This window comes from Colobus angolensis, unplaced genomic scaffold (assembly GCF_000951035.1).
Source record: "Colobus angolensis palliatus isolate OR3802 unplaced genomic scaffold, Cang.pa_1.0 Scaffold27, whole genome shotgun sequence".
Classification (NCBI taxonomy): Eukaryota; Metazoa; Chordata; class Mammalia; order Primates; family Cercopithecidae; genus Colobus; species Colobus angolensis.
The window spans coordinates 14003642-14014155 of record NW_012115932.1 but is presented as its reverse complement, the minus strand read 5'-3'; the positions used below and the strand labels follow the sequence as shown (position 1 = coordinate 14014155).

Here is a 10514-nt window from a genome sequence, read left to right as displayed (position 1 = left end):
GGGAGGGAGGGAACAGACACCTAGATGAGGCCCAGTGTGGCAAGGGTCTAGACTGCCAGTCTGCAAATGAGTCACACCCCTTCTGTGGTGCATCCTGTCAAACATCATGTCTGTGTTGAATATTATCCAATGTCAAGGGCTGGGGACTATCATGCTTAGAGATGTCTTCTCTGCCAAGCCTAGAGCAGGAAGAAATACAGCTGAGGGACTACACAATGAGTCTGCTGTGCGGCTGTCTGGCTTTAAATCCCTCCCTGCTTCCCTCTGCCACCTTGGGAAAGCTGGTAGGTTTTTCGAATCCTCAGTGTCAGGATTTACATCAGGGACCGGCAAACATTTTCTGTAAAGGGCCAGACAGTAAATAATTTAGGCTTTGCAGGCCAGATGGTCTCTGTGACAACTACTCAACTCTGCTGCTGTAGCACAAAACCAGCCCTAGACAACACGTACACAAATTGGCATGGCTGTGGTCCAATAAAACTTTATTTACAAAAGCCGGTGGAAGGATGAATTAGGCCTGTGGGCCAGCGTTTGTCTACCCCTTATCAATACAACGGGCATAACAGTAGTACCTACAGTGTGGAGTAGTTACAGGGCACAGAGATTTTATATGTAAACACAAGCAAAGTGCCGAACATTAAGTGTGTGCTGTGCTCTATCGACTTGTCATCACCACTAATGTTATTGTTATTACTGCCAAATGTTACCAGAAAGCAGCGCAAGGGGAGAAAAGCAGCATTTTTTCTTGTCTGAGGGGTTCACTGGGAAATGCTGGCATGATTCTTCCTGGTGAGCTGAACTTTTCTTTGGAGCAGAGAAGTGGTTGAGGTAAATAAGCACTTGTCTCAGCGTCACAAAAGAACCTGCCAGGAGGGAAATTACAGGGTGCCAGGGAGTGTGCAGATACAAATGATACCACACCACCATGCCTGAGCCCTTGGGGTGAGCTGGAGGGGTGAGGTTTCAGTCAAGCATATCCCAGGGTCAGTGCTATGCTCAGAAATGGCTATGATCACAGTCCTCGGCATTGAATAGACTTGGTTTGAGTCTTGCTTTGACCTTTTTCCCAGCCCTATGACCTTAGCCAAGTTAATAAACATTTCAAGGCTCAGTGTGCTCATCTATTAAATGGAGATTTGAAACAGCATCTCCTTTGTAGTGGTACTGTAACAAATTAAAGGGCAAACACAAGTAAAAGGCACTTGGCACACAGTAAGTGCTCAATAATTGTTAGCAAAGCTCATCATGCTATTGTCGTTGTGTTGTCATTGTCATTATCATGGGCCTCATACTCTCATTTAATCTTTACAACAGCCAAGGGAGAAGAACATCATCATCCCCATGTTACAAATGAGGAGGCTGAGGCAAAGTAGGACCTTGGTCTGGAGTTCCAATGGATGGATGAACTTGAGCTAGGGTAGGCCCAAGGTCCAACACAAGAAGGTGATCCTGGCTGGGCACGGTGGCTCACACTTGTAATCCCAGCACTTTGGGAGGCCAAAACGGGTGGATCATGAGGTCAGGAGTTCAACACCAGCCTGACCAACACAGTGAAACTCTGTCTCTATTAAAAATACAAAAATTAGCTGGGCATGGTGGTGGGCACCTGTAAACCCAGCTACTCGGGAGGCTGAGGCAGGAGAATCACTTGAACCCGGGAGGAGGAGGTTGCAGTGAACCAAGATTGTGCCACTACACTCCGTTCTGGGCGACAGAGTGTGAGACTCTGTCTAAAAAAAAAAAAGGCTCTCCCAAACATACACTCCATCATGACACTGCAACAGTCCTTACCCCCAACACTGTCACCATCCAGAGCTGAGGATGTAGCTCTGGCTTCTCCAAATTACTGCCATTTTCATTCACAGTAACACGACTGCATCACATCATTGACTTCTTACCCCACTGCTGTGAGGTGGATGTTTGCTAATGAGTATCCATTGATTTCATTGGGCCACTACAGAAGTCAGATTCTACAGAGGCCCAATACAAGTCTTAAGAAGCTCTAATCAAGAAAAAAGGAGTGGACTCCAAGAGCCCAAACCTCCTGCCTGGGCCTCCCTCTTCCAGAAGAATGACCTGATATGGGCCTCGTGTTGCTTCATGCCTTCCCTGCATTGCTTCTCTTGCCTCTCCTGGCTGCTTTAGAACATCTTGGCTATTTTTATCATCTTGTTTTCCTAGAATGTTTTCTGATCGGAGCCCAGCCCTGTAGAAGTATGCGATTTGGGGAATGATTGCTCTTCCTCACATGTCTGGTGCTGACTTTGACATGGGAAGGGCAGAGATGGTTTTAGAGGCCTGGATGTCAGGAAGATGATGACGATGACATCAACACCAGTAAGTCTGCTTTTGACCTCCTCTGTTATGAAATGCCAGTTATCCTGGGTGGAAAGAAGTAGAGTTGGGAGGAATCTGGAAAAGAGAATGTCATGTGAGAAGGGGTGCCTGGAAGTCAGTGCAGCTTTCTAATTTTCTTTGAGTTGCCTCTAATTGTTCCAATTCATCCCCGCAAAGAGCTTGGGATGGGAACCTCTAATGACAGTTTGATACCCAATTTACAGATGAAGAAGCTGAGGCTGAGAGAGGTTCAATAACTTACCCACATTTATTCAGCTTATAAGAAGTAGGTCTATCTGAATCCGAACCACAGTACCCAGAACACAGCAAACACTCAGTACAGATTTATTGAATTGATGTAATCTTTTCCACATTATGTTCTAAACAATTTAAATCACCAACTTACTCCATGCCAAGATGTAGTCTCAGTGGCATCTGCCAACATGGCTATCTCCATCTATTAATTCATTCAGTGAGCAATGATTGAGCTCCTATGGTGTTCAGGCACTGTTCTAGGTACTGCTGTCAGATGCTATCCCCTCTTCTTTCTCTGAGAAAAGAATTCTCTCTGGGATCTCCTGTCTGCTGAGGGCTCAGATCCCCATGCTGACTGGTATACAGTTCTGTTCTACCATCTGAATCTAGCTAACCAGTCTCCAAGGTCTCTATACCCCAGGACTCCCACTCATTCCTACCAACAGCATCCAGAACACCTACATCCCCTCCTTCCACAAAGAATTGGCCAGCAAGACAGCTGGTCTACCCAGCACAAGGTGATTACTCAGTCATTAGCAACCCCCATTACTCTATGTTATAAAAACATTTGCTGGAATGTACCTCTCTGTGTTGATGTGGTTCCCCTGAATGCCTTGGGATGGGGGTCTAAATGCCTCCATCCATTCATTCTGGGAACACTGGTGCCCACAACATGCATCTCAGATACCTGACAGGGACTGGGAGTTCAGGACTGAGAGACCAGCTTTGGCTCTCAAGAGCTCACAGTCTGCTGTGGAAGACAGACCTAAGAGCAGGTAATTGTGCTGCGTGGGACAAGTGTGATGACCACTCAAGCCAGGCAGGACGGGGTACGTTTCACTCTGACTAGCATGTGTACGGGCCAAGCCAGCCACAGTGGGGTCCACCTAAGGCCCTCTTTCTGTCCTTCCACAGCTCCACTAAGGGAATCATGTGGTGTACCAGGGATGGGACATCCAGTCCTAGACAATGGACAGAGACCCCCGAGATGATCTGGGATGAAGCGCTGCACTCATGAGGGGTAAATGTCATCAGTCAAACCCATCAGCTGTCTATGAAATTTAGGTGAGAGGCAAGACGGGGAAATCTGGCATGGAGTTTGCAAAAGAAACCCAGAGTAGAGAGAGAGATTACCCTGGAGTTGCCTCCTGTTCAGCCCCCAGAACCCCGAGCCACTGAGAGTCTAACACCTTCCTGTCCTAGTTCCAGCCTATGTATACTTGGCTTGAGCAAATCTTTGTCTCTTGTACCCAGATGAACCACTGCCCCAGGAAGAAGGAAAGCTTTTCCCAAAATGTGAAGTCTCAGCTGAAGGGTGTCTAGGATCTCTTCAGGCAAAGATATAAAAGGAAGAGCCCATACAAAGGCATGAGAACTAGAGACCTTCAAGAAACTGGCATCAGGCCAGAGGGTTTGGTATGACCTGGGAGAAAAGCCCCTGCTCAGTTTCCTCTTGGCTCTGCTATTTCCCTTAAGCAACCCACATTTTAGAAAGGGAACAACATGGTCTGCTGGGGGACCTGGTTCTTCTCTCATGGGATTATTTTGGCATCATGAACTAATGCCACTTTGCACACCAGCCCTCCTGGATTCTACACCCCAGTCCTGGGGTTCACTCTTGTTCTGGACATCAAGGCTTCTTGAGATTCAGCAGGGTGTCACCACCTCCCTTTCCTGGAGACGCCTTCCATGACTGCTTACTCTGAACCAAAAACCATGCCTGGGCCCACGTATCCCCCAGCTGAGCTCCTATGAAGCACGCTGGCTGGTTTTCACATGGGCATCTGCCTCATTAGTCAGCCTGATTGTCCTGTCTCTTCTGATAAGGGAGCAGTGAGGAGAAGTGATTGGGGAACATGCTCAGAATGAACGCACACTGGAGTGAGGCGCCCAAGGAATGACTCCATACAGAGAAAACAGGTGGGTGCATGCTACAGAGAAACCAAGATACCAGAATCCTTTAGGGAAGGAAAATCACACTAGAGTGAAACCCTCTGAGGCCGCCAAACACATCTGTCAGGTCACAATCCAGGCAGCGACCAGGTCTTATTTCTTTCTGGGACATTGTACACCATCAGGCACTTGGTGTGTTTCTTTTGCACGCCTGTTCCCAGGAACTCTTCTAAGGCACCTGCTGGCCTCAGAAGTGGGTCTTAGGGTAAGTCAAGTGCCCTTCATCTCATGGTGTGTGCCCTTCACGTGGTCCCAAGCTGCATAGACCTTGCTCCCACTTAAAAGGCAGCAAATTCCAAGCTGCCTTCAAACATACAATCCAAGCTTTCACCCTCCACCCCCCCTATCCCAACTGCTCAGATATGGCCTCTTTCTCCATTTGACCTACTCAGCCTGGTTTTTTTTCAGGCTCTTCACAAAAAGGCAGCTGGTCACTAGCCCCTCTGGCACTAGAGTCCCTATAATGCTACCTAACTCTCACAGTGGTATCATCATAGCAAACTAGTCTCTTATTCCTCTCAGAACAACTTTTTTTTTTTTTTAATTTTAATCTGAATCCTGGGCAACTACTCCAACATTAAGCCTCATTTAGGTTGAAAGAAAATTCATTTTCTTACTGCTTTCCCTCTCAACTTCTTTTCTGAGCTTTAATCGAAAGCAGCCATGCCAGGTCACATGCCATACCACCTGAGTTTCTGCACCCTGAGGTGCTCTCTGCCCCAGGTGAAGACCACAAATGTTCATCCTGACAACAGATAAATTTAAGAAATAAATTTAAGAAATGACAGATCTGTTTGCCATGGAATGTCTCAGTGCCTTGACTGTTAATATGCACTGGGAATCTCTAAGAGGGGTTCCAATATGCAGTGGCTTCCAAAGGTATTTAACCTTGAAACCCTCTTCCCTGGAGCATCTTGTTGGATCAGTGCTCCATGGACATATTTAGGGAAAGCACTGCTCTAGCGGATATCACTCAGCCAGTATTACTGGGAGATACTGGTGGCTGGATAGTGCGGGTTGCAGCATGGGTTTAGGAATCGCAGTGACCTGCTTGTTGCAGCCCTTGTTCTGCCACTTTCTTGATTGTGACTCTCAGCAGATGACATCAGCTTTCTAAGTCTCAGTTTCTTTTCATCTCTAAAATGGGTAAGGCAAGATAATGTTACCTACTTCATAGAGTTGTAGTTTAAAAAAGACTCCATGAACTAATAGAAAATAGGTGTCATATGCCTGATACATAGCAAATATCTAAAGTCAGTCATTATAATCATCATCATCATTATCGTCATTAGATGCAGATGAGGAAGATGAAAAATGCACAGAAATGAGTATAAAACAAGGCAGTAGATAACAGTCATATCTTAGAAATCAAATGGCAGGAATGCAGAGAAAAGACCTCCTAGACGACATGGCATTTGGATGGGCTTCGCAGGATCAGTAGGAGTTTAGAAGGTGTTGGGAGGCAGGGTTGTGACTGTGCAGAGAAGTAACGGGATGAAAAAAATGCCCGAAGGACACCCACAGAGGCAATGCCATTCAGATGGGCTGCGGGGATGGTGGAGAAGAGGTGAGGTGGGGAGAGTTGGAGAGGATGATTGAGACGTTCCTCAGAAGGCTGGAGCCGGGAGGGCCGGGGATGCTGGCTAGATGGTGTGGGCTTTATTCTGTGGGGATTAGGGTATTAACGGGTAAAGGAAGGGAAATATCCCTAAGGATCTTAAGGAAAGGCAGTTTGGAATCTGCTGCCTTTTAAGTACCCCTTTTAAGGCAGGACATGGTAGGAATAAGAGGTAGACACACTGGGGGAGAGAGGAGGGTTAGAAGCTTGGTTAGAGGTAAAACTTAGTGAGGATGTGGGGCACAGAGGACAGGAGGTGAGACCCGAGGGAACTGCTGAGGCAGCCCTGATGGGACTTAAAGACCAACCTTCCTAAACAGGGTAATGTCACTGACCAGTGCCAGGAGCCAATTGTGGCAACTGGTGCTTCTTCCACTGCCAGAGCTCCCAGCGTGGTCAGGCCCAGGAAATGGACCTCATTCTTCAAGTTTGACCAGATATTCAATGACAACATTTGGGCAATGGCTTTTATGTTTCACAGAGGTTCTGGCGCCCTCCATGCTGGGGTCAGCGTCCTATTCCCTCACAGATCCAGAGGTCCCTCCTGAGCAACATGTCCCTAACTCCATTTGCTATCAGATTTGATGTGTGGACAAGTATGACATCCAGCAGGGTTGGCTTTTTCTGGATAACACAGATCTGCAGAGTCAGCCCAGAAGATGAAGTACTAGACAAGAGTGGGTGAGAGAGTGGGACTGCTGGGCCCTGGGAGCACATTTTTAGGGAATCATTAGGTAGAGACGTGGGGTTCTTAGACTCTTGAGAAAGAGACTGAGCAAATACACAGCAAGAAAGTGCATTTTAATCTTGCCCTTGGACGGAAGAGCTTGATAGAATACTGACCAAATCTGATCTGCCAGCTCATTCCAGGCCCATGAATAAATGTCCCTATCCTGCCACCGAGCCTCTCAATGAAGCTCAGGGAGATGGAAAGACGATATCATTATGGGGAAATGGGCTGGGGATTAGGGATGCTGGCATGAGTTTCCGGCCTCATTTTTTACCTTTTTGAAATCCCCACTTCTTTGATATTCACACAGCATCATGTCGAAGAAGATTGGTATGGTGGCTTTCCGGAGCTCAGCCTCAGGGATAAGTGTCATCTCTAATATAGGGCCCACCATGCCTGGGATGAAGCAGATTTTGTTCTGACCTGAAAGAGAAGAGGAACATGAACACATATAACAATTTGGCGATGCACAGATCCTCCCCCGACCAAACCTAGGGAAAGAAAAAAAGGGAGGCATAATAGTAAAAACAATCGCGAACACTTATATAGTTGTTTATCACAAGCCAGGCACCGTTTTGAACACTTAACATATATTAACTCCCATTAGAGTGCATGCATTATCCAAAACAAGCCCGATTATTAAGGCTAATAACATGGGTGTGTGTGTGGAAAGCACGTCACTGTCTACAAGGGTTTTCACCTGCATCGTCTGCTCTGCAAATAGGGCCATGATTGAATATGTTAGAGATGGCAAAGCACAGCACATTTGAAATTATGTCTGTCTGCAATACACGCTGTGTTGCTGAGAGTTTTTAAATGGGCTTTTACCAACTGTTTTATGAAATGAGAAAAGCAAAATTTGCTGCTAAGAACCTGCTATAATAGTGTGGTCAGTGGAACAAGGAGATTTAAAACATAGTTTGAGGATCAGATGAACCACAACTTGTCGTCTCTTCTGCCTCATTTCAAGGCATTCCCTCCAACCCCTCCCCTGGCTCCTGGCATTCTAGCCTAGCTAGGGTAGCTCATATGTCACACTTTCACCTTGCTTCCCCCACAGCAAGGCTTGTGCACTTTACGCCCGTTTGTTGAGAATACTTTTCCCTGCCTGGTCCCTAACCCACTACCCATTACCACGTAGCCTCCCCCAGATGGGTGCTATCTTAGCTTAAACACTCCTTCCTCTGGGAGAAAAGCCTCCTCTCTACACCTCCCACCCTTAGCTAGAAAAGATACCTTGCACGGCCTCTATATGTTTTGCCAATTTGAAACGATGTCTTTATATGTCGAATCATTTGATTAACATTTGCCTCCCCCACTAGAGACCAGGTCTGTTCTCCTCATTGTGTCTATAGCACTGAGCACGGGACTTATTAGATGATCAGTAAATACCTGCTGAATAAGAAAATACATTTTCCAGCTCCTACATTCTCTGGCTGTGGGACTTGTATATATGTCTCATAAAAATGCAATAGCAATACTCAGCTGTTGAGAAGATCTTGTAAAAATATGTCCGCATGTACTTAGCACAGAGCGCGGAAGAATCAGTGCCAGGGCAGTGTTGCCCAGTGGGTAAGGGCACCAAATCTGGAGTCAGACGGCCTGAGTGTATAAACTGACTCCACTATCAACTGTAGCTGTGTCATGTTGAGCAAGTTTGTCTCACCTCTCGGGGCCTCGGTGTCCTCATCTATAACTTGGAACAATAACAGTATTTCAAGGTTGTTGTAAAGAAAGAAAAAATGAGTGATTATTTAGCAAGTGCCCAGGACAATGCTTGGCACATCGCCCACTTTCTACAGCATTAGCTATTAATATTATCTTTGTGATGTTTGGTCAAAATGAACCATAAAGGGGAACCTTACTGAGCAGGACTGAGCAGAATCTTCAGAAAATATGCATCAGAAGGGGCAGATAGGGAATAAGAGGAGCACTTAGGAATCACAGGGCTTTCCTGGGAAGTGAGGGTCAGCATATTCAAGCAACCTTATCATTGAAGCTGACGCCTCTATATTTCATCAGCTGCTGCCTCCTTCTCCTTCTGAGTTTCGGCACCCACCCCGGTTTTATCCATTGTCAGCATGAACATTTGTGGTCTTCACCTGGGGCAGAGAGCGCCTCAGGGTGCAGAAACTCAGGTGGTATGGCGTGTGGCCTGGCACGGCTGCTTTCGATTAAAGCTCAGAAAAGGAGCTGAGAGGGAAAGCAGTAAGAAAACGAATTTTCTTTCAACCTAAATGAGGCTTAATGTTGGAGTAGTTGCCCAGGATTCAGATTAAAATAAAAAAAAAAAAAAAAGGTTTCATCCTAGGAATATCCTCAGTTAGTGAGAATGAAACAGTGGAGTCAGGCAGAGTTGGGTGAAAACATAAAGACACTTTTCCAGGATATAAGCTTCATTATATGATGCATTTGGATTACACTTAAGCCTCAGGTCTTTGCTTTGGCCCAAATAGAAAACAATAACAACAACAACAATTTCCTTGCTGGCAGGTTTACAGTAATTGCTAATCTAGGTTTCTGATTTCATCCTTCAAGACCCTTTAAGTCTTTCAAACCACAGTGGGGTTTTAAAATTCAAAGTCGAGTGCAAAAATAGGTAGAAGGTAAATGGGAAACTGTCAGCTAAGCCACCACGGAATGGAGAAATTGCTTGCGCAACAAAGGCCTTTAGAATACTGGAGGGCAATGGGCATGATAAGGATAAATTTTAGATGGTTTAAAATAAAGGGCAGACATGCTGTAGACCCGTGATTTCTTACATACTTTTCATCTGCATTCTTTACAGTTAGTTGAGGAGATATTTGGCAGAACAGGGAAAGCAGAGAGAGAGATGGTGATCTCCAAATACAGTGTGACCTCAATGGCCCTTGGAATGCTCCCTTAAGAAATGTTATTCATTTACATAAAAATGGAATTTCAGCACATTGGATTTTGTGTTCAAGTAATACAAATGTGTATGCGTTTGCGTATCTTTACATACGTAGATGCATACACATGCACGCAGAACATATTTGTGGCTAACTGAATACAAACTCATTTGGGGAAAAAAGTGCTCATGCAAGACACACACCTACTGCTGTATTTGAGAAAAGGTAAGGAAGGGCGTTTACTAAGAGGGTCTTTTTCATGTAATTGAAGCTGAACTTCACTGGGAACAGATACCAATTAGAAAAGGCTATTAAAGTGCCAACAAGCCAGCAGGAAAAACCCAAATGCCAGATTACACAGGTTTTGGGAGAGGATCTGCTGATAATGAGAGCACAGAGAAGAGCTCAGGGGGTGTGGGTGGAAAGGGGTCCCATGAATTCTCTGGTCTTGGTTTCTCATTTATACAGTGACCTCCTCTGTCACTCCTCCTGGGAGCGGACTGTAGGGTGGAATACAAAGAGTCTGAGGACACTGAGGAGATGACCTTGAAAGAAACAAGAAGGAAGGAGGGAGGGAAGGAAGGGTGAAAGGAAAGAAGGAAGGAAGGAAGGAAGGAGGGAGGGAAGGAAGGAAGGGTGAAAGGAAAGAAAGAAGGGTGAAAGGAAGGAAGGAGGGAGGGAAGGAAGAAAGAAAGGAGGGAGGGAAGGAAGAAAGAAAGGAGGGAGGGAAGGAAGAAAGAAAGGAGGGAGG

The 10514-nt window shown here is 45.9% G+C and overlaps 1 protein-coding gene across 1 annotated transcript in view; it reads right to left on the bottom strand.

Annotated features, from left to right (window-relative positions):
• Positions 1-10514, bottom strand: part of DOCK2 (dedicator of cytokinesis 2) — a 447565-nt gene that overhangs the window by 57733 nt on the left and 379318 nt on the right. Inside the window, exon 33 of the mRNA XM_011947752.1 lies at positions 7168-7316. Within this exon, the coding sequence (XP_011803142.1) occupies positions 7168-7316 (149 nt within the window). The remainder of the gene's footprint in view (positions 1-7167; positions 7317-10514) is intronic.